Genomic DNA, 25,329 nt, shown 5'->3' on the forward strand with positions numbered 1-25,329 from the left:
TGTGTGTGTGTGTGTGTGTGTGTGTGTGTGTGTGTGTGTGTGTGTGTAAGTAACATGTTTAGCATCAGGGTATTTTGGCTTTTACTTTGAAAAATACTGTTCTTGTAATACAATGAGTTTAAAATAAAGGCTCAATATGGAATTGCTGGAAGGGTTGCTGTATTTCAGATTTAACATTGAACATTCATTAGCATAGTACCATGGGAAGGCTTGAAATATAGTTAATATGTCCTTGTATTGAAAAAGGACTCCATCAAAGCAGACCAATTTGATCCCCTGTGCTTAAATATTATGCTTTCCACTTCCTAAAATAGACTTATCACCTTATAGGAGTTATAGGTCCTTGATTCAAGGCCTGAGAAGGAAGGGAAAGTAGTTGTGTATGTGTAACAATAAAGATGCCAGATTCCTTTCTTTTTTTATTTTCTATTCTCAGAAACTCCTAATCGCGGTTTGAGAAACTCCTGCTCCTGTTTGAAATAAGACCCTAGTGATATGGTCCAAACAGTTCTGTAATTATGTGACCTTTTTCTCTTTAGCCTTTTTGGTAAGTAAAGACAGTGTTAGAAACAGAATTTTTTTTTTTCTGGATAAAGATACTTTTCGTTGCCCTGGGTGTTGAAGGAACTAGCATCAAGGATTGTTTGAGAATGTTCTTTTCTCTGGATTCCAACAGCCTTATATCATTGAGGCTTGGGCCACTGTTAAATACTTTAGGAACACTTCTTTTATCCAGGAGTCACATTTCCAACAATCATAACCTTAACTATTTGGCTAATAGTCAGCATCTAGGAATGAAATCACAAAGATGAACTTTACTCCATAGGAACCTGCTAGATGATACAGTACATAGAACATTGACTTGGGAGACAGGAAGACCTCAGTTCAAATCCATCTTCAGACAGTGGCTAGCCACCTTGGGCAAGTCACTTAACCTCTTTCTGCCTCAGTTTCCTCAGTTGTAAAATGGGGATAAAAGTAGCACAAGTACCTCCCAAGGTTCTTGGAAGAGAGAGATAGTATTTGTAAAGCACTTAGAATAGTGCCAGGCACATAGTAGGCACTTAATAAATTCTTATTTCCTTTCTTCTCTTTCCCACAGATACTCAATGTCTGTTCATCCTTAGTTTATACACCATCCTAGTACCCTTAGTTATCTACTCCCCCCCCCCACCCCATTAGAAGCAACTCATTAGAAGAGGGTTGAGGAGTAAGGATGACTGACAGTAGGACTTTGAAGGAAGAGACAGAACTGCAGCAGTATAGAATTAAACAGCCCTTCACATCTCAGTAGGCCACTCTGCATATTGGCTGAGAGTATATAGTAAAATAGTTCCTGACTTTCATAATGATCATGTTTAGCTAGCATGAATACTTAAGTTGTGTTTGTCATAATCTGTTTGAGAAGACAGGGAAATATGTATTGTATTCAAGAAAAACTTCTATTAAAAGTATTTGAAATTTAAAAAAACAGTTTGGGTGTTTAAAGAGGAAAACTTCAGTTATCTGGGAAATTCTCTTATTTTGAGCCATTCCTTTCCCAATGATTCCAGATGAATAAGATGTGATGGTAGTTATTGCATCTCATACCTTGCAGCTATTGCCATCATAAATGCTTTTGCCATGATATAGAACACTTGATGGTCTCCATCTTGACTTCTTCTTCTGCCTGCTGCATCTAGGGGCTTTTAAAAATTTCATGTTTAAAATGGCAGGGCCTCCCATTTTGAGCCAGTCACACTTGAAAAATATCCCTTGAAATTATCTAAACTTAATTCCTAGCCATTCCGTTTCAGAAATACTAACCTCAGGGGGTCCTTGTTCTCTACACTAAAAGTTAATCTATTTGGAAAAATTCCATTTGCTCTCTGAAGAAATTGACTGGACATGGCTTCTATGACTGATACGGTTGCTATTATCCCCGAACACTGTAAAAATGAACTTTGAAACAGTTGGGTAGGGCACAAACATAAAATGATGTATGGCTAGAAAACTGTGTGGTTGAACATTAGGTTTCAATATTTTACTGGTCTTTGCAGTATAGCTTTTAGAAATATGTTCAGTTTTTAAAAGTTTTATTCCTAGATGGAAAACTTTCTCATGAACCAAAATAGATGAATCAAATGTGTTGGAATCAATGTTGAAATGTCATCCACATCTGCTGAATGAAAATCATTAACCAGTTAGTTGAAATCCAGATATAATAAAACCATCTTTCTCTATACACTTCAGCTAGCCTTTTCTGTGCCCACAAGGAAAGGCTGTTGATTATCAGGATTATTATTGTGAACCTAGACTGTCCTAGAAAAAAAAATTGAAGCTCAAAGATGGGTCTTTTTGGGTGTAACTTTTTACCTAGAATGATCTGAATTACGAACATTGATAAAACTTACAGATGTTTCAAGCTTCATTAGCTTCAAATTGATGCTTCCCCCAAATTTGCACTCGAAAATTATTTCAGCAGACATTTTTTTTAAACCTTCCTCATCAATACTACTCCATTTAAATTGTGACATGATTTTGTGATTTGAAAAGTGAGAATGGTTAAGGTATAATATACCTCAGGAAATGACAATGGTGACATCTCATTGTTAAAGGTAATTTCTGACCTGATATATACATATACATCTATATATAGCCACTACTTCTAATGAATATACTAAATCATTTAAAAAGAATATGGACTCATTCTTTTCTAGGTATCAAATAATAATGTATATTGACTGATACATTTAAGAGAATCTTACCTACAATCTTGACAGCATGAAAGAGAAAGCCCTAAAGAGTAAAGCAGTGGACTTGGGTTCTGGATGTGTTTCTTGCTGTAATTTTTGTGTGACCTTAGATAAGTTACTCAACCCTTCTGGCACTCAGCTTTCTTATGCTTAGAAGCAAGAAAGTTGGACTGGAACAGGAGTTCTTCACCTTTTTTGTGGTGTAGCCCCTCTTCACAGTCTGGTGAAGTCTGCAGTCTCCTTTTCAGAATAATGTTTTAAACACATAAAACAAAATACAAAGGATTGCAAAGAAAACCAATGATATTAAGGTACAGTTATCAACATAACATTTTTAAAGAAGTTCATGGATGCTATGTTCATTACCCCAGTTCTAGATGATCTCTCAGTTCTTTTCCATCCTCAAAGTTCAGTGATCCCCTGGGGATTATTTTTTAGTAAATTTTAAATTTGGAAACACTTGGAAGTTATCAGTGGATCAATTCTATTTCAAGATGTAATTGATTCTCTTAAGTACTTTCTTCTTGCCATGGAGTAAATAATAGTATAGGTAGCCTATATTGCCAACTTGCTAACAAATGCAGAGATGAAAAGGTCAGAAGACCTTTTATCATCACAATATTTGGGTCCCAGTGGATATTAATGGGTCCTGCTATATTAGGTGTGAGCAGAGGAAAAAGAATAGCTTCTCTAAGAGCTGAAATCATTCTCAGCTAGCTAATGAAGGCAAAGCTTCGGTCATGTCCTGCCACCTTCTTTAGCCAGTGAGATACACGGAGGCCAATAGCCAATCATTATTTACAACTGAACTTGGAAGTTGTAGTGTTCTTCCCCTTTCTTTTCTTCCCCCAACTCCCCTTCTCAGAACTCCCAAAAAGCCTTTAGAACTATCATGTTATTTTCATAAAGGTTCTGAGTCATTCTATTCAGGCTTAGATGTTTAAAATTGTTTGATTTAAAGATATAATTTGTCTCACTGTTTTGAGTTTACCAAAGAAGGAAATCTTTTCAACTAAGGTTGAACATTTCAGTGAACTTCTTAACTTTCGAGGAAAAAGATATCCTGTTTCATTGTTCAAATGTGTGTCACCAAAGCCACCTTCTGGACTTTTTCTTAGAACTTTGCTTTACAGTCATGTTAATTTCTTGTCTTTACAATAATGAATTCATGCAGCCTGTTGTAACCAAGTTCTGATGAGCTTTTTGTATAAAGATCATGGCAGAAGTCTTATTGATACCTGACTGTAGGTTAGAAATTATAAGCAGTGAGTGGTTCAACCCCCTGGTTTTCCTAACTCATCTACTTTGATAGAGACTTCTCTAAAGGGTCCTCTCTCCTGTTCAACCCCCCCCTCTCTCCGACAATGGCAAGAATAATTCCATTACTAATTAGGCATGTATTAATTTTTTTTTTTTACTGAGTATCTTTTTATCCTATCCCTTCCTGTCAACATCTCCACTCATTTAGCATGTTATACTTTGTGAGGTAAAGTTTTAATATTTAGCCTTAATGTTTCTGTCTTTAATTTTTCTGTCGTGCCTTGGCTCAGTGACTGAGAGTAATTGATCTCTTTTCATTTCTAAGTCAACATGAATGTTTATGGATAGCATATTTTCTCTTTACTGGAACAAATTCAATTCGCACCCCTATTCTTGCCAACCTTATTTTCTGAACTGGCCTTTTCTCTGTTCTTTTCTCTGTTCTTTGTCATTATTAATCATATTGATGCCTCACTGATCTTGAGCAGAATGGGATCTTTATCTTTTTTAATCTTTAAGTAATCCTGTTTAATCATACAGTTGTAAGAAGTTGACATTATTTTAACATCATTACATTATTGACTCATTCAGCTTATGATTCACTACAGTCACATTTGTTGAGGACGACTGTGTATATGATTGGCTTTGCTCCATCATTATGATAGGTTTCTAACTCTTGAAAATCTCCAAAACTGTGATTGTGTGTATTTGTTTCTCTCTTTCCGCATCCTCTCTACTTCACATGTTACAACAGAAGTTCTATGGTTTATGGTGAAGGTATAAACAAATGAAATGATGGTATGGCACAGCTTTTCTGTATTTTAAACTGAATCTTAGCTGTGGCTACATCCATTAAAATGTAGCATATCTCATTTTGTTTTTAGAATGGGTGTCTTGAGCTTAGGGACCTTGATGCTCCTTAGTTTTATTTCCAACTCCATCCCCATCTAATTGATTGTTTTTATAAGGTTGGAGATTTTCAAGTAGAAGACACATTGTGTGTTCCTTTAAATTACACACGTCTTTTAGGTGGACTTGGCCACAGTAAATGTTTTGTTTATGAATACTTCTTTGAGGCTTTCTTGATTGCAGAATTATGAGTAAACTAGTGCTGTTACACTGTTTGGGGGTCCATGCACTAGGGCTTTGTTCTATGAAAGAGTATTATGTAAATGGAAAGAAAAACAACACCAACAAAACAGTTGAAACTGAATACCGTGAAGTTGTAATAACCAAACACGACCCCAGTAAAAAGATGTGAGAAGGCGCCTCTCTCTGTTCTTTGAAGAGGTAGAGGTATAGTGGGTTGGAACAGTGCAAATAATCTCAGGTTTGGGGGTTTTATTTTTCATGTGTTTAGTTTTGCTGAACATTTTTTTTTAACAGTCTTTCTTATAAGGGTTGATTCTCTTGGAGGGGAGAGATGGGAGGATACAGTGGGAAATGTAGGTAATGTAAAAATAAAAGCTATTAATAATTTGTAAAAAAATAAGTATAATGATGTCTTATTTGCATAGCACTCTATAGTTTTATATTCATTATAGTCTATTAGTATTTATTAAATATCTACTATGTGCCAGACACTGTGCCTAAGCTCTGAGGATAGAAATAAAGGTAAAGAAAATGCAATTCCTGTACTTGAGGATTTTACAGTCTAACAGAAGAGACAACATACAATTAACTATGTACAAATAAGCTACATACAGGATAAATTTAAAATATTCCATAGAACCTAAGTAAGGGGTATCGGGGCGGCTAGGTGACACAGTGAATAGAGCACCAGCCCTGGAATCAGGAGGACCCTGAGTTCAAATCCAGCCTCAGACACTTAACACAAAAACTAGCCATGTGACCTTGGGCAAGTCATTTAACTCCAATTGCCCTCCAAAAAAAAAGAAGAAGAAGTAAGGGATATCAGGAAATGCTTCTGGTAGAAGGTAGTCTTTTAACCAAGACTTAAAGGAATCTAGGGAAGCCCTGAGCCAGGGGTGGGAAACCTGTGTCCTTGAGGGCTCATGTAGCCTTCTAGGTTCCTGGATTTGGCCTTTTGACTGAGTCCAAGTTTTGCAGAACAGATCCTTTTATTAAGGGGATTTGTTCTGTGAAGTTTAGATTCAGTGAAAGGGACACACTTAAGGATCTAGAGGGTACCATGTGTCATCGAGGCCATAGGTTCCCTACTCCTGCCTGTGACAGAGATAAGGAAGAAGAATATTCTGGGCATAGGGCATAGCCAGAGAGTAAATACCCAGAGTAAGGAGATGGAGGATCTTGTTTGAAGAACAGCAAGGAAGGAAGTGTCACTGGATAGAAGAGTACATAGTGGGGTGGTATAAGGTGGGGATGGTAGGTTATGAAGGGCTTTGAATACCAGACAGAGGATTTTGTATTTGGTCCTGGAAGTGATAGCCCCTGGAATTTATTGAGTGTGGTGGGGTATGGGTGGCGGGTAGTGACATGGTTAGACTTACACTTTAGGAAAATCACTTTGGTGGCTGAATGAAGGATGAATTGGCAGGTAGATCCACCAGCAGGCTATTGTAGCATTTCAAGCCTGAGATGATGAGGGCTTGCACAGGGGTGGGGGGAAGGAGGGGGGTGGAGGGTGGCTTTATCAGAGGGGAGAATGGATAGGCCTTGGCAAACACAGATTGGATATTGGGATGCAGCTAGTAGAGAATCAAGGATGACACTGAGGTTGTGGGCCTGGGGGATGACAGTACCCTCAAAAGTAATATGGGTGTTTGGAAGGAAAAGAAGGATTTTGAGAGAAGGATAATGAGGTCATTTTAGACATGTTGAGTTTTAAGATATTTACCAGACATCCAGTTTGAGATGTCTGAAAGTCAGTTGGAGATGTGAGAATGGAAGTTAGCAGAAAGGTTAGAACTGGATAGAGCTGAGAATCATCAGCATAGAGATGATATTTGAATTCATGGGAGCTGATGCAGTCACCAAGTGAAATAGTATAAAGGGTGAAGACAAGAGGTTCCAGAATAGAGCCCTGTGGGACCCTCAGGGTTAATAGGGCATGTCCTTGATGGAAGCACTTGAAGGTTTACAAAATACTTTTCCTATGAAAAGAGATAATACAAGTATTATCCCCATTTTTGCAGATAAGGAAACTAAAGTCTGGAGAGGGAAAGTGACATTTCCAAGGTAAAAATGTTAGTAGATGGTAAGAGTTGAGTTTCAATACCATATCTTTAGATTCCAGATCCATTGCTTTTTATATTTCCTCCCTTCTCCATTCTAACCTTCATATAACCTTCAAAACAATCTTCCAAATATACATTTCTAACTCCATGATCAAAAGCCTTCAGTGGTTCCTTACTATTTTGTAGGATGAAATATATAGACCTTGGTCTGGTGGTTAAAGGCTTCTACAGTCTGACTCTAGTCTTCCTTTCCAGTATTATTTCATACTATTCCCTTTAATGCAATCTATATTTTCAGTTAGACCAGGCTACTAGGTGTTCCCTTATCTCTTCTTACTTTCTTCTGCTTCTGTGTAGTGCTTTCTTAAATCTTATCTTCCATCTTAGGACTGAATTCCTATAACAAGTCTTCCTGCTCAAATCCTTTTTATTTTTTTTCTTCTTTGAAACCCACCTCAGATACCCCTATCTCAACAGTTTTCCCTTCCAGATCAGAGATGTTGCAGTTTTCGTATTATAATTGAGAAGGATATTTTGATTCCTTTTCTCATTCTTGGTGGTTTCAGACTTTTTCCTGTATGCATGTTATCCCCTCTATACTGAACTATAAGCCTCTTAGCTTAGGGACTGTCTTTTCATCTTTGAAGCTCTTGTACTTTACCCTAGTGCCATGTATAACTATACTCTGCTGCCTTACAACTGGAATCTCATGATATTTTTTGTTACATCATTTGTATGGGGTTAAAGGCAGAATCATCATTGCTAAATTTTTCCATGTAGCAGGTGTGTTATAGTGAAACTATAGTATACTTAATAATAGAGCTTTCAAATATAATCTCCTATTTATCTACAAAGGATGGAGAGTGACATGTTATGATAAATTGAATATTCTGGCTAACCACCCCACAATATGTTCCATGTAGGAATTAATTTTCAAAGATTCAGAATACAGTGAAATATGTATAACAATTTTCTTATTCTGAATGTAATTGAATTTTTGATAATTAGAAAATGCATCAAGATTGCAAAGTGCCACAGGATCTTCACTATGAACATCAGTTATTGTATGAGTATGGAACTTTGTTGTAAGTTATGGAACTTCATCATAGATTTACCTTGAATTGAAGTTTAACCACAAGAAGACATTTTTGAAACCATTTAGTCCTAGTGTCTCATAGTTTTGCATGGGGTGAAACTGAATCCCAGAAAGGTGAAAGTCAAAGACAGAGTAGGGACTAGTACCCAGGTCTCCTAAGTCCTTCAGTGCTTTTTCCATTATGCCTGAGAAGCTGACATATCTGGGAAGTTTTGCTTATAAGAAAAATTATTCCCTGATGTTCACTTGTTCAGTCATTTATCCCATTATCCTAAAAGCAAAGCCCAGAATATGTTTGTGTATTGAGAATTAAGTCATGTGAGCCTTTTGCTTGTGAGTTTGGTTTTTTAAATATGAGAATTTACAGTTTTGCTAACATTACCTTTTCAGCATGAGGGTAAAATTCGTACTGAAAAAAAAAAAAAGGTTTTGAGAAAAAGAAGCCGCTTAGTCCAGTTCTAATTTCATCCACAATGTCTACCATATTTGGAAACTTTCATGAAACTCCTAATTTTCTAGATAGGCAAATGGAGGGGAAAAGGTCTTCATGGTATGAAATGATGCTTCTGAAATCCTATTACTGATTGCGTTACTCAGCATGAGGAGGCTGCTTCTCCTTTAAAGCTATCTATAAAGGGATTCATGTCAATTTTCACAAAAGTTATAAAGACCAGTAACAGGCTCAGACAAGAAAACAGTAATGATTATAAAACCAAGATTCGTGCTTGAGTCTTTCAGGGCTGAAATCTCAGAGTCACATATTATAACGCTTCTGGTCCTTGTTTGGTTTAGAACTACAGTGGCTGTGGAGATTTTTTAGAAGACTAATGCAACCTGCAGAACAAAAGCAAGCTGTGTTGGTATCATTAAAAGTTCTGAAGGTGATTGTAGTCCTCATTTTGCCCCTGACCAAACTTTGTCTTGATTGCTTAATTTGCTTTTCATTCTAATGAGATTTAGGCTTCCTGTCCAGGGAATTTGTAACGAGTTCCAAACATTATTTTTAATTATGTTCCTAATGTTCTGGTTAGGTAAATAAGTTGTTCCCTCTGATTTTTCTTCGTGAGGCAGGATGAATTTTCTCTATTTTGGTTGCAGTAGAGAAGGGAGAAAGGTGGGACAAAGGTAATGTTTCAAGGGTCAGATTGACTTAACTAATGGTTCTTCATGTGCTTACCTTAAAAGATTTAGTATATGATCTTTGAAAAACTGCTTTATGCTGAGCAGTTAGAGAGAATACTGGCAATAAATATCATTAAATTTAATCTTTTAGTTGGAGAATAAGCCTGTAGAGGGAAGCCCACTGAGGATTTATGCATGGAATCACCACATCTACTCTCCCTGCATTCAGGTGGTATGGTGTTTTGCATAGAAAATATATTGGTATGATCCTGGTTCATGACTTCATTTGTGTATGATGGACATATTAAGATTGGTTGAGGAAACTGTGTTTAACTTGGAGTATGCATAAAGACAACTATCATGTGCAAGAAGGGTTAGACTTGATCTGTTTGAGCCTAGAGAGAGCAGTTTCATATTTTGGTCCAATATAAGGAAAAAATTCCCAAACAATTAGAGCTCTCTATAAGTGAAATGGTCTGCCCTGGGAAATAGTGGTTCCTCTGAGATGGAGGTTTTTAAGGGGAGGCTTTGTGACTCAGTCAAAGTTGCTGTAGAAAGCATTCCTCTTTGGGTATGAATATCTACATGAGTATTTTTCTTGGTCTACTTTTAACATGTTGTAGAAACTATCATGCCAAATACACATGTATGCCATTGGCTCTGGAAGAGCAACCAGGCAGAATCATGATTTCCATACTGCAAATGGGGCTTTTCCCCAGAGTGCTGACATGGAAGGGTAGGAGATTCACAACACATCTTGTCTTGTGGTATTCTCACCTTTTGTCTTGTTCTCTGCTGTCCTGTGCCACCACACAGTAAACCATCCTCAGATCATCAGACATAATATCTTGTTCCTGGAGCATTTCTCTTCTGGGGCCCATCTTCAACCCTGCCCCCATAGGGAAGCAGGTCAGACTGACCCCTCTTCTGATAGGATTACACTCATGTTTGTATTATCCTCTGTGCTGTCATCTCTCTCACATCTCAATAATACAAGCATTTTGTGCTATGAAAAATAATTCTAGTTACTGCCCAGCTTTCAGTTATATTTAATTCTAGTTTGAGGATAGAAGATGAGAGACAAGAGACAGTGAAATAGCTTATATGCTCCATGCTCAGAAGTTGTACATTCTCTGAAATGCTGTGTCTTCCAAAAGTGATTATCTTCGAGTTCTGGTTGACATAGACATCCTTTTCCCACTGTAGATTTTAATTTCTATTATTTCTGGAAGGCATTTTGAAACCAAAATACTAATCTTTTCTGCATCATAGAAAATGTAATACAAAAAGAAAGAATGCTTTAAGAGAGTGAAGAAGGAATTTGGTACTTTGAAGTAGTCTAAAAGATGATGCTTTCTGTCCTTGGATTGGAATGGGAAACAGTACAGCGAGGAGTAGTGGTAGGTTTGGGGAGCTGTCCAACTGTTAAGCTTCACTTCCTGATCCTTCGTTTAATCTCATTTTTTTATGCTGTCGTGAAATTCCTAGAAAGATCCACACCACACTTTCCTCCATTAATCTAGATAATCAAGCATTAACTCTTTTTCCAGTTAGGATATGGAGACTTTGAAGCAGGTAAATATGACAGGACTAGATGAGGGTTATGTGTGTATTTTATAATGGCCCAGAATTAGCAGTTGCATCTCCATTTTGCTAGAAGGCATTATAATTCAGTAAAAAAATATTAGCAAACTTTCCTCCTCGTTCCCAGATGAAAAATCCTACATATGTGTTGAATAATGGCAGAGAAGTTCTTGTCGGACTGAAATGCAGGTATTTTGTTGCAAAAATATTTCCTACCATAGGACTTGGGATTTATTTCCCTGATTATTTTAGATGTTGTAATGAATTCTTGGGAATTTGCTTTCCTTTTCTGTTCCTTTAGGGTATTTGTTTTTATTTCATTTTCTAAAGTCATTTATCATTATTTGGATGGGGGTGAGAATTTTGTGAAGACCAATTAATAATCTGCATATAAGGATTTCTCTTGATTTTGACTTAAATCTGCCTGATCCATAGGAATATCTGGAGGGAAGAAATAAAGAAGGAAAAAAAATTGAGTGTGAATCTTGAGTGAAATAAAATTCTCTGACCTAGAAACTTTCACTTCTTGTTCTAGCAAAGTCAGGTAAAGATGGAGGCTCTGTTCATACTGTGACCCTGCTCTCTTGCCTTCTGCATGTGTAAGAGTGGGCAAAGTATTTACTCTCCCTGAACCTCAGTTTCTTTTCCTGTAAAGTGAGAGGTCCAACCAAATGTTCTCTAAAGGCCCTTCAGGCTCTAAATGCGATGCTCTTATGACTTAGTTTTCATTCAACCTGATAGACTTAGTGCAAAAACTAGAAATGCTGCCCTTTCAAAATTATATTAACTCTTTCATATTGGGATTTGCTGAATGTATTATTAGAAGCTCAAAAATGTGTGCAGCAAGTTTATTTTTTAACTTGTTATTTCTGTTTCTGTGAAGTCTGTCATATGTTCACTCAGGGATGTTAAAAATCAAATGGAAAAGAAACATTTTCTATCACAATATCATTATGGCAAACTTGGTACTCCCAAAGCTGAGAGTCTATATTTTAGTCCTGCCAGAAAATGCCAAATATTAATAGCTTCACAGTTTTCGACTCTTAACAGGTGGAGAGGGAAGAAACTGCTGGAATTTGGGAAAGGGGATGTAGCTTTCAAACATGTGTTGTCGGTTCCAGCCAGCTGTCTAATTGAATGTTGAGTTACTTTCTTTTTGTGTGAATTGTTGAGTCTCCATTCACACATTCTTCACTACCTATCTGATCGTGGAGTGTCATTTTATAAGATCTGGCAGAGATACCTGCTTTAATAACTATTGTTAATTGGTGTTGGTGGAAAGTTTAATATGAGTGATTTTTTTTTGTCTTTTTGTAACATGTAAGGGCTTGCAGAGGAGAGAACTGTTGGGTGAAAATGATAATTTCCCCTCTGAGCTTAATAAATTGTTTAAAAACTTTTAGGGAGAGCTGTGGCCAGCAAAATACCTGTATAAATTTGCAACAGAAAATTAATAGAGATGTAGAAAGATGTAAAAATGCAATTGTCTTCTCATTCAGAGAGCATGTGTTTACTGACTCATCCATTTCTGTCTCAATTACAGTTATACAAGAATGTTTAAAAAAATAAAACCCGAATAACCCTGCAGATAAATTTAAGTCATTTAAAGTTGGTTGCATTGGTAACCACTGTATTGTCAAGTCTAGTGCCCCTGACTCATCATCTTACCTTTCCTATAGTACAAAGATCACTGGACTAAGTATCACATGATTCACACCCTGATTCTGTTACTCACAACTGATGTGACCCCTGGCAAGTCAGTTTTCCTCAGTTTCTTCATCTGTAAAAGGAGGTGTTTAGACTCGATGGCATCGAAGGTCCTTTCTAGCCCTGAATCAAGCCTATAACCTCTTCTGCTCCATTTGTCCCAACTCTCTGATAGGGTTTTTATGAGGATCAAAGCAGGTAATGAATATGAAAGTGTTTTGAAAGCTGTGGGGTACTGTGCAAATGCAAGGCAGTATTTGTATTGTTCACCCATAATTTTCTTTCTTGGTGTTCAACAGATGTTTTACTAGGTTGTAAACCCATTGAAGGCAAGGATTATCTTCCAGCTCTTTGTATTCTCAGTATCTAACATAGTATCTTACCTTAAAATGCTTGATAAATATTTTGTTTAGTTGCTGATGGTAGTAGGTGTTCAATAAACATTTGTTGATTTATAAAATAGGGGTGGAGTTATAGGCCAGTTTCAGTAACTTTTAACACTGGTGACTAGAATGTAAGACTCCTAATTTGTATGACAGTGTTTCCCATCTGTTTTCAGTGTTTTGATGCACCTGTGCACTTAATGGAATATCTGAGACATATGGAGTGTGGATGCAGCGAGGGGAAGTGTGGCACAATAAGAAGGGAAATGTTTAGTTTCAAAACTGAATTTATTTTTGAATAAAGTTTTGTTTTCTGTGTAATCTCATTGTATGTGAAAATGGTTTCTTTAAAAAGTTTTTAAAATTCATATTGGAGTATGAGGTACCTTTTGTTTACTTGGTTAGTTTCCTACACCACTAGAGAGCACATACATACACACATATATACATACACTGTACACACACATATACATACATATATGAGAGAGAGAGAGGTTGAGATTGAGATTGTCAGGAAGACTCGAGTTGAAATCTAGCCTCAGACACATAACTAAATGACCCTGGGCAAGTCATTCAACTTCTGTTTGTCCTGGTTTCCTCCATTGTAAAATGGGAATAATAACATAATAATAATAACAACCTACCTCTCTGGGTTGTTGTAAGGATCAAATGAAATAATATTTCTAAAGTACTTAGCATAATGCCTGACCCATAGTAGATGCACTATAAATGCTGATTCCCTTTTCTCTTCCCTCAAATCTGATAGCCCTACTTATTTATTAAAAACTCCTCACAGAGTATGTGTAGCACATATGAGACTCCTTAAATAAAAGTTTATTAATTGATTCAGAGGGATGGCTAAGTTTCATTATTTTTTTCTATTACAGTAGTAGAAGCTGATTTTTTAAAAACAGGTAGACAGTGGACAATAAGGCCCTAGGACAGTGTTGTATTCCTGGTGTTTCAGCCATCCCCAGGTATGTTGAGATTGACTAGAAGAGAGCTGGCGCGCTCTCTCTTTCTCTCTCTCTCTCTCTCTCTGAAAAACCAGACACATTATATTTTTCAGATTATGCAGATCACAATTAAAAAAAATTTTTTTTAACAAAACACTTAGAGAAAATCTTGTGGAATGCACACAGAAGTACAAATACATGCAGAGAATCTGAAAAGTAAGCAAAGTTGACCTAAGTTTGTAATACTCTTCTTCAGCACATCTGGAATGATGGTTATAGGGAATAGCTGTGGTTTCAGTTACTCATGGAATAGTTAAACAAACCCCATCTATTTCCACTTGGTATAAAAGGATTGTTAAATTGTCCCAGTCTGAACAGGCTTAGAGAAAATTCTTGAAATTGTTTCTAGATGAGGTGTTTGTTTCCCTTTTGTGACATGTACTGGGCATTGCCCTTTTACAGTAAAGTGGGGTATTATTACATATATTCCTCCATTTTGGATTTTGTATGGGTGGGGAAAGCGAACAGCATGTATCTTACACACTGTGTGGGATAAAATGCTATTTAAATCTTACTTAGCTGCTAAGCATCACACTAACACAAGATCACTGGATTGAATCCAGTTGAGACATTCATACACACACACACAGGTCAGATTCTAGAAAACTCAGCCATCTGTCCAGCATAAAATGCTGAGACTTTAATGTTTTAATGTCAAATAATTTTTTTTTTACATTTTTATAGGTACTGTGGAATTAAGGTTTTACAGGATTGTATCTTTGGAGATAGCTTCTACAATTTGCAGTCATTTTGGCATTTTAATCCCAATTTGATAACACACATCTTTGTACTAATGTTTTACAGAATTAATTAGTTCATTAAAAGCAGCATTTAGAAACTTGTATGTCAGTAGCATAACACACTACTTTAGAAGGCTCTTGCTTATACAAAAACAGATACAGAGATTTTTTAGATGCATATCAAGCTATATGACTTTAAATCTCTGAAGTTTTTTTGGGGGGGGTGAAGAAGGATTTTTTTGTGAGTTATTTGGCTGCTTACTGATACTGACTTATAGGCTAATATAATAAGACCGTCTATCATCTAAAATATTTTTATTTATTAAAGAACACTATATCCTAATTCATAGATCAAGAACTTAAAAAGAACCTTACAGATCATGTAGTCCATTCTCTTCATTCAGAAGAAACTGAGGGTGAGAAAAAGTTAAGTGACTTTCCTAAGATCACCAAGGTAGTAGATAGAAGAGCTAGGATTTGAACTTGGGTTCTCTTACTCAAACTCCAGTCCTTTTCCTACTACACCACATTTGGTAAGTAGCTGCTTGGCTAAGACCTGCATTGTTTCATTGTAGTTTAATGTTAGCTCCTAGGGTTTTGTCATAGCTAGTTAGGCAGCCAAAGAGAGTTGTTGGAGCCTGGTGTTTGCCATTTTAAGCTTGAGTTGGCGGGCAAGACCTCTAGCTGGAGAGATCCTGTGAAGAGTGGGAGATGTGGTTTTGGAGTAAGGTTGTGGGTGGCAAAGTAGAGCAGAATCATTTGCAATTTAGACCACTGCCAAGGGCATAGAAACAGATGAAATCACCAGGAAGTAAATTTAAGGAAAAAAAGAGAAGACTCTTCTGAAAGGTGTAGGTCAAAGTACTGGTTGAAAACTCAGTTTGGAAGTACTTCATGCAAAAAAGAGCTAGGGGTTTAAGTTGACCACAAACTCAATACAAGCTGTCACTGTGATATTGCTGCTTACAAAAAAAAAAATTTAAAGCCACAATCTTAGTTATTATTAGCATTTATGATAATGATTGACATATGATATTTCAAGGTTTGCAAAGTACTTTACACACATTATCTTATTTGAACCTCACAATAAACCCTCTGAAATAGGTGCTGCTGGTATTATTATCCTCATTTTACAGATGAGGAAATGAAACCTTTGCTAATTAATTAATATCAGAGATAAGATTCAGACCAAGGTTGCAGGTTCAACATGCTAAGCTTATACCATGCTATGTTACCTCTCAGTAGTAAATATCCTATGGATAGTGGAAGGTACGGACCCTATGGTACTATTCAGACCACATCGGTAGTGGCATTTTTTATTTGGATTAACACATTTTAAGAAGGATACAAACAAATTAGAATGGGTTCAGAGGGAGGGTGACATGGGTGGTGAAGGTTCTGGAACCATGTCTAAAAGAATAACATTTGAAGGAACTGAAGATATTTAGCCTGAAGAAGAAAAGATGAAGAGGAGATAAGATAGCTCTCCTCAAATATTTGAAAGCTTCATTTTAAGGAGGGGAGTGAACTTTGTGTACAGAAGACAGAATTGGAACCTATAAATGGGAACTACAGAGAAAAAGACTTTAGCTCAATATGAGGAAGACTTTTCTTGTACTTGAGCAGTAATAGACCTGATTACGTTGAGATGTCTTTGCTGCCTGACTCTGGAGGTTTGCAGTTAGAACCTGGATGCTGTACTGAACAAGGCCACCAGTATTGGATCAGTCAGGCTAGCTAGATGATCTTCCAGGGCCTTTCTGAGTCTATGGTTCTGTGTGGAGAAACAAATTAGGATGGAGGAGGAGCCTCAGGAGGGGACAAGTGTCTTGTTGTTGAAGGAATGAAGATCAGGAAGCATTCTGAGAAGAGCAATTATCTTTGAAGTGTTAGGTTGAGAATGTTAGAATTGAGACTAGCCCCTGAGATTTGGCCTTGAGCAAGTTCTCTGGTGCAAGACTTGGAGAGAATATGTTTAGTGCAGTCCCGGAGATGGATGATGTTCTGGATGGGATCAAGTTAAAAATTCTACTCAGTGAATATAGGTGACATGTTCTTCCAGCTGGGACGCACTAGGAAGGAATGAAGTTGGAAAAGGTATGCTATCAAGTGAAAGTCATTTGAAAATGAGGATGTGAGTCAACAAAGGGAAGTCTGTCTGAAGTGAGACACTAGTGATCAGGAAAACTAATGGAGAGCAAGCGAAATCCTTACTATGCATAATAGCTTTTTTTTTCTATTGGAAAATAAAAAATTCAGGTTCATATTGGGTTGAAATCAGAATCAAACATCTCTCCATTTTAAACTAGGATTATCACAGAAAGCATGATGCCTTCTGCAATGTAAATAGGAACTGCAATCTTTCCAAGTTATTACCGTGTTAGCAGGTTGACAGATATGTGCAAATTGTGACTCACCGCTCAATTTGGCACTAAATTAATGTCTTTCAGCACTGCATCTGCCCAAGTGTAAACTAGTTACCACTGCTGTGTTCCTGCTTGTTTGCCTGTATCCAAAAGGTAAAAATTAAAGTAATTCAATTCTGCTATAGCCTGGAGTACAACATATGGTAAAAGTGTAGGAGTAGAGCACTGTGTTCCTACCTGTTCCCAGGCCTGCAAATAAAGCTCATCCAGATTTTGCTAAATGAGTGCTTACTCATAGCAAAGCTGTGTTCAGACACCATTCAGGTATTTCTAGCATCCTCTACTGCTCTGGAGAGCATCATTCTGAGAAATACCACCAGAGAGGTGGTATGACAAGAGTGCCAAAGAAAAGTGGCAGTTCCCATTGGATTTTGAATTCGAACTTCTGAGCTTTCCTTTTTTCTGTCAATTCTGTCTAGCTGTGATACCGAATTCAAGAGGTTTTGATGCATTTTTAAAAGGGAAATGTTTTGGTTTTGTCCTGAGAATAAAGACATTGTTTTCCTTAGTAAAGATGCTCCTGGGTTTCTTCCTTTCTCTACTTGGCAAATACATGAATACATAACATAAATTGCCTTTTACAGATGACATCTTCCTCATATCAGGCATGTGAATGAAAAGTATTCCCTTTTTTAAGAAATGCTTTTGCTCAATAACATTTTAATAGTCTGTTCTGGGCTTTTCTGATAACATAGATTCTCCTCCCCCCTCCTGCACTCTTCCCCTCCCCCCTCCTGCACTCTTCCCCTCTGCTGCATCTTTTATATACTGTTCTGCCTTTTCCCTTCTGCCTCCTGGGGCCACATTTCCCCATTTACCTGTTCTCTATCCCCCAAGATAAGCTGCAGATCTTAGATTGTACAGTATTTTGACCTTTTTTTCCCCCCAAACACTGTATGGTACTGCCGGATTTTAAAATTGGATCTTTTTTTGAAAGCACAGGCAAGTCCTTAGAGTTTTGGAATCCTCCAGTTTGGTTTGCATTTTGGTAACTTCAAGGTGAAAGGTGCAGTGCAGGGCAAATTATTATGTTCCCATCATATTGAAGCTTGGTGTGCTTCTTTGCATTAGACTTCCAAAGCTATGATATCTATTGATTGAGGATCAGTTTAGAAGATACTGCCTCCTCCTAGCTCCTACCAGCCCCCATCCCATTAGCATATAGTTAGCAATGACCTCCATTCACATGTGTATGATGGTTGATATTTCCTTTCTACTTAGTCTAACTAAAGGAACCTGATCTAAATCACACATACAGTCATAGAAGAAAAAAAATTAATGATATTCAGAAATGATTCAAGGGATACTGATACATAATGTTGGCATACTGTCTTTTTTTTTTTTTAATGGGGCTTTGTTGTATGTCTTTCATGATCTTAAGAAACATGTTCCTTTTTCACTCATTTTTTCCCCATTAGTTCCTGGACCCCTCCCCTCAATTTTTGTGTCTTTTGAACTGATACTGAGACTATGTGGCATAAAGTCAAAAAAGCTATAAAGGACCTCAGGAGGTTGTATATTGCCTTGGGCAGTTCATTTCTTTAACTGTTCAGGACAGATGGTTGTCTATCCTGTTTTTAAAGAGCACCAGAATAGAAATTCAGAACCTTTATTGATAGTCTCATTTGATGTTTAATCAGCTTCACTCTTAAGAAACTCCTCCTTATATCTAGTTATATTCTGTCTTTTAACCGATTTCCCTTTGTTTGAGTCTTTGTGGCTGAAAATGACATTTTTTTCTTATAGCAGTGAACCTGAAGATAACTGAGGTTCAGTCCCCAGTTTTCTCTTCTTCCAAATAAACATCAGCTTCCTGAACTTTTTTTTTCTTTGCTCCAGATTTTTCCCTTCTCTTAAAATGAAAAGGCCAATCCCCCTTTCTTCAGAATTTGCCTGTTTCTAATTACCCAGGTTCACAACCTTGGAGTCACCTTTGATTCTTTCTTAGCCCTCTCTGTGCAGTCATTTGCCAAGTCTTCTCAGTTCTACTTCCACAATGCCTTCCACATCTTTCTGCCTTCCTCTCCTCATTCAGCCAGTGCCCTACTTGAGGCCCATCTACTCACCTAAACTGCTTCTGTGGACTCCCAAGCTTTAAACACTCCCTTTTCCTGTCCATCATTCACAGATTCTGCATTTGTAGCAAAACTTAAGTGGCTTCTTACTGTCTCCAGGATGAGATGTAAACTCCTCTCCTTGGCATTTAAAATCCTTTACATTCTGGTTTTAACCCCTCTTTTCAGACTTATTTCATAGTATTTTCCTTAACATCTATGTGCAATGTTTAGCCAAACTAGCCCACTTGCTCTTTCCATTAGACTTTTCATCTACACAAGACCACTTCTTCACTGCCACCTCCTATAAGAGAAATTTCCTGATGGCCCCCCAGTTATCAGTGCTCCTCCCAGCCTTGCCTAAATTACTGTCTCATAACTTTGTGTATATTTTGTATCTGTGTGTACATATGGTTTCCTTGCAGTATTAATGTCCTTGAGGCTGAGTTTTCTTTCTTGTTTTTGTTTTTGTATCCCTGGTGTCTAGAACAGTGCCTAGCAATTTAGTAGGTCTTTAATAAAATTGCTTATTTAATTGAATTGAAAATTAGGCATAGTGCTATGATACAGTTCTAATTTGTGTGGAAAGATAAATACTTTCTGATTTGCATACCAGACATCTCTTAATACATTTATGTTTTTATTCATTTTTCATTAACATTACAGGGCTTTTGCCTAAAGTTTTTTCCTGTTTGATTTTGTGTTGTTTCATTGCTCCTCTGAATATATAATCACTTTTACATTGGTCTCTGATTTTTAATAAACCATTTTGTTTATATGTCATATCCAACCTTTTGTTATCATGTAGTCATGAGGTATTATATTCCCCCTACATCCAGTGGGAATTTCAAGATTGGGGATATATTCTTACAGGATTTTATACTGAAAGCATCTGAGTGAAAATACTCTTCTTGTTATAGAATCATCTTTTTCATTGTGAGCCTTCATTTAGAAAGTGGTCACCCAGTGTAAAGATTATTACACAGAATGTGTTGGTTTATTTTTCTCTTGCTATCATTGAATTATCTGCCCACATAGCACTTAAATTGAACCAGGTACCTTCAATAAGTAAAGGTTTTCAAAGTTTAAGGTAAGCATTTTATGGTAGCAACTTAAATTAGTCCTCTCAAAAAAAATCAAGAGATGTAAAGACATGCTTAATAGTTTGTTCGTTGTCATTACTTTGAATATTGCTATAATTTATATCTGTGCATTTTTTTCTACTTAGGTATGTTGATGATGTGATCAGCCGCATTGATAGGATGTTCCCTGAAATGTCAATTCATTTATCCAGACCCAACGGAACATCTGCAATGCTTTTGGTAAGATTCATTTGATCAAGTTGAAGGGAATTATAGAGAAAAAATGATGAGAGATTAATTTTCTAGTCCTGAATATTAGGCCCTATTGTTGTAAATTAAGCTTTAATTGGATGGACAACAGTACGTCTGTTTTTAATGGTAGATCTCAATCTTCCAAGAAAGAAAATAGAATTTCCCAATGACAACAATAAGTGCTCTATAACTTTCTCAATTGCATCATATTCATATAATCATAGAATTTTAGAGTTGAAAGAGACTTTAGAAGTAGACTTTGTCTATGAGAAGTCACTTCCCCCTAGTTCTTTTGTAGTAGGAGGTCTATAGGTATGAAACACTTCATGTTTTCAGATTTTTTTTTCAACATATTGATTGGTTTTACCGATTTTTTTTTTCTTTTTTCTCTTTTTTCTTTCCCTTAAAAAACTATTTGTTTCATGGAATGAATGACTTTCTGGGAGGAAGGATAAAGAAATATATAGGAGGAAATCTAGGGAAGGTAAAAAACAAATTATCAATAAAATTTTATTTTAAAAAAAAGAAATAGATCTCATCCAAGGAGTTTGATTACTAAATTACCAAAAGAAAGTACCTCCTTATAAAATCTTCTTCCCTATAATGAGGTCCCATGGTATGAACCTCAAGGGCAGAGATTTTGTTGACTCTCTAGTGTTTTATCCTAAGATGCTGTGTGCATATTGTAGTAGAAAGATCATTATACCAGAATTTAGAAAGTTAGTGTCCTAATTCCAGCACCACCTTTGTAATACCATGCATGAGCAGTTTTCCAGAGGACTGCTGCTGCGAACAGCTTTCAAGGTTCTGATTACATAGTATAGTGAACTCTGTTTATTCAGTAATAAGTCAGAGCAAAATATTCATAGAAAATCAAAATACAGCATTTACCATTTCACAACTCAACAACTTAATCACTAAAATGGCCACATAGTTTTCACCAAAGTGGTCACGTAGTCACCAAAGTGGTCACGTAGTTTTCAACAGAGTACATTCATTTAGTCAATCACAAAATCCTTAATTCAATCACAAAGTACAAAAGTCAAAGTTATCTACCCCTAGGTTACAGTAAATCATAATCTTCTCAGTCAGCACACAGTATACAAGTAAAGTCTTCTTTCAGCTTGACTTGAGGCTGGCTCTCAGCTTCCATGGTTCCTCTTCCATGGTCCCAGCTCCAGCTGTCACCTGGGTTCAAAGGCAAGCAGTTCTCAGTTCCTTGTCCAGCTCCTTGTTCAGTTCTTCATCCAGTTCCTGTTCCATATTAAAGTTCACAGTGTCCAGTTCACCTCAAGTCCTTCACAGTTCCTGTTTCTGGGAGGACAAAGCTTGACAGAGCCACAATAATATTCATGCACATTTACGGCACCATCATCAATTCATCATCTGCCTGTGAAATCAACTCAGACCCAACAACAAGGTCTGAGAACTCAACACACATCATCAACATAGAAATCAAAACAGATTCACAAACAAGGTCCAAGAGGTCAGCACAAATCATCAGTAAAGTCCCAAGACCTCCAAAACCCTCCTTCAAGACTTCTGTAAATATACAACCAGAAAATCCTCTTTCAGGGCTTCCAGTAAGGTCCCAGGGCTTCTCTACAAAGTATCACAAACAGACATCAACACAGACAGAGTGCTGAAATACCACAAGTTTTTTTCTTCTTGACTCTGCCACCACAAGAGTCCTCTTCTCAGTTCTGCTGTCTCTAGCCCTGGGCCTCACCTTATATATGGTCATTAGCTCCTCCCCTTCCTATCACAGGAGTTCATGAGTTCTGAGCTTCACAAGTTGTGGGGTTCACACAATCTGTTTCTTAACAGACTTGATACAAGGCTCAAAAGTAACTTGAACTGAAACAAGGTGTTAATTCAATAGCTGAAACAAGGTGTGAATTACTATTGTGCTTGCCATTACAATCTCAGGCAGGTTATGTTAGTTCTTTGGGCCTCACTTTGTTCCTTTATAAAACGAAGGGGTTAGATTAGGGTGATTTTTAGTTTCCAAAAATTCTATTATTTTAATATCAGAAGCAAATGATGTTTAACCATTGAACACTATTATGAATTACGCTTTTAAATAGGAAGAGACATTGTAGTAACTGAAAATGTATCTTTATAAAATAAAGTTAGGGAGAGAGTGCACCAACCTTACGGCCAGAGATTCTATTATTTTTCATTAATAAATCCGTTTTTTTCTTGTTTGTTAGTTAGTACCAGTCATGTTGACCTCAGTAGTTCTCATTTTCTTATGTCTTTTTCTTGTCAGTCCATACAGTGTGGGATTTTGTTGTTACCTCTTTATCACATGTATAGATTCACAAAAGGTCATTATGCTTTGAAATGAAAATGCTTGTAGAAATCCTAAATTAGATTATTAATTAGGTAGTTATGGAGCACTTCAAGGATGAAAAGCATTTCCGAGTGTTTGTTTTTAATAATTCTCTTTTGGAGAACAATTAAGTGAAGACAGTTTTTTTTTAAAAAAAGATTCTACATTTCAAAGGAAACAAAGTTTATTAAGTAAGAACAGCTATTTTTGATGAGATATCAGTGAGATAAGGAGTTAAAATACAGTGTCCTTTCCTCTCCAGTCTAATTGCTGCTATTTGTTGAGAGCCTGGAGTGAGTGCTTAGCCTGGGCCTGGTAGTTGCCTTTTGTGCAGTCTTACCAATGGCCATTCACCTAGTCAGAGCATCCGTGTAGAGGAGTTAGCAAGGATGCTTGTTTGGCTTATGCAGTTGGATGCATCTTCAGGAGAGTACCATTTGATGTTTGTTAACTGGCTTTTTGGTTGTTTAAAGGAAAGTCAGTGGGAAAGTTGAGCCAGTAATGACAATAACATCAAATCACACGTAACATTTTAAGGTTTACAGAAGTTAGTTTATCATACTTGACTGGGAAAGTCTTAGCCACACTCTTCTCAATACTATACGTTGCTTTTTATGTATCAGAGTATTCTTGGTTAAGAAACTAAGGGGGTAAAATAATAGTTTTGTTTATAGGAAAAGGAATTTTTTTCATATAAGATGTTTTTGCACATGAGTGAATACCACTGCCTTCCTTGGTTAAACATATAGATTGTCTTACATTTAAGAACCTGTAGACTGGACTTCTGAAACATCAATCCTGTGTTTAGCACACCTGCCAGTGACCAGAGAAGTTAATGAAGATAAAAATGAAAGCATCCTCAGTGAAAGAGGTTTGTTCAAATTATCTCTGGGTCATTTAGCTTCTGTTTCATGATGAAGATAAGAATTTGGCACTGGAGTGAATAAGCAGTGAAGGCTAGATTATCAATAAACAGGTCCAAGATATTAGAGTTACTTCCACCTGAGAAAACAGGCTTTTATATCACAGTGACCTACTGGCCACATCAATTTTCACAGGGAGCTTCTGTTCTAATAGACTGAGGAGAGAACTTTTGGGCTCTGCTCAAGGGTGCAACTCATTTTACATATATAATGTACATATAATTTTATACCTGCTGATGATTGATTGCAGATCCAGATAGCTCTAACTACTTGCCTTCATCTGTTGATACAGGGTTCTAGATGAAGTTGTTACTCTTTATGGATCTAGTTATTGGTGATGTAAGTCACAACCAAAGAGAACTTTTGGTTTAGCATTTTCTTGTGTTATTGTTTAAAGAATAAGGAAAGAGGCAAGTTGAACTGACTACTGGTAAGAACTGTCTTTAGATGTTCTTTGCCAATAGGAGCAGCATAAATGATTTCTGACCCTAGTTCCCAAAATTCCAGACTGACTAGAAGTACCATGACTAAAGTCTGAAAATTCTCCAAAAAATTAGATTGATTTCAGTTCACTGTCTCTTTAAAAAGATTTTTCACTGATAGTAGCTACAGGGAAATTGGATTTAAAATCACAAAAGGAAAAAGTAAATAGAATCCCAGAAGTGATTGGAGGCATCCTTTGTTTACATAGAAATCTAAGTGGAGCCAAACCTGTCTATGGATTCCTTGACTGACCAGTTTCTTAGCCTTGCCTCTTATCTTAAGTGAGTCCTCTTGTGAGAGAAGCAAAATGCAAGGAAGAAATAATTTCACTGAAACTGATTTTTATCCTAAGAAAATAAAATCTAGCTATGGATTGGATTGGCTGATATGGGGTCACACAGTGCCCATTTCCAGCTTTCCATTACAGCTTTGTCTGGGTTCACTCCTAGACCACATTACTTACTAGCCCAGAGTTGAATCAGTTTTTTTAATACTTCAATGAGAATTGTAAATCCCCTTTGGAACCTACCCTCTATTCTTCTCTTTGGGTATAGATTCCCCATCCTTTGGAATACAGACTGCTTTGTAGTTCTCCTGTCCCTCTCAAGGTTCTGTTCTTTGAGCAATTCGGCCTTTCTCTGGGCCTTTAGAAGTTCAACCTTTTTCTTTGACTTGCTCTTCTCTGGCATCATTAGTTTTCCCGAAGTGTGGCCTGTAATTATTAAGATCAAACTAATATGGTGATCGAGATTTACGGGTAGATCTCACTGTTACTAGATCTACCTCTAAGTTATTGTTGCCACACACACCCATCTCTGAATCTTAGGGATCTTCTCCACAGAGAAAGGGATATAATTTACATCTGTTCACTAACCCTTGCCTCCAGGATCACCTTGCACTCTTAAGACAAAACTACATTCCTTTTGAAGACAATGAAGAAACTAATAGTTGAGTCAGATGAGTTCAGCAACAT

The 25,329-nt window shown here is 36.8% G+C and overlaps 1 protein-coding gene across 1 annotated transcript in view; it reads left to right on the forward strand.

Moving 5' to 3' along the window:
• The window catches only part of MED27 (mediator complex subunit 27), a 256,004-nt gene that overhangs the window by 159,698 nt on the left and 70,977 nt on the right, over positions 1–25,329 (forward strand). The window contains exon 4 of the mRNA XM_069069312.1: positions 20,510–20,603. Within this exon, the coding sequence (XP_068925413.1) occupies positions 20,510–20,603 (94 nt within the window). The remainder of the gene's footprint in view (positions 1–20,509; positions 20,604–25,329) is intronic.

Source organism: Petaurus breviceps, unplaced genomic scaffold (assembly GCF_028583685.1).
Source record: "Petaurus breviceps papuanus isolate PSGF00001 unplaced genomic scaffold, PetGlider_PUasm1.0 90779, whole genome shotgun sequence".
NCBI lineage: Eukaryota > Metazoa > Chordata > Mammalia > Diprotodontia > Petauridae > Petaurus > Petaurus breviceps.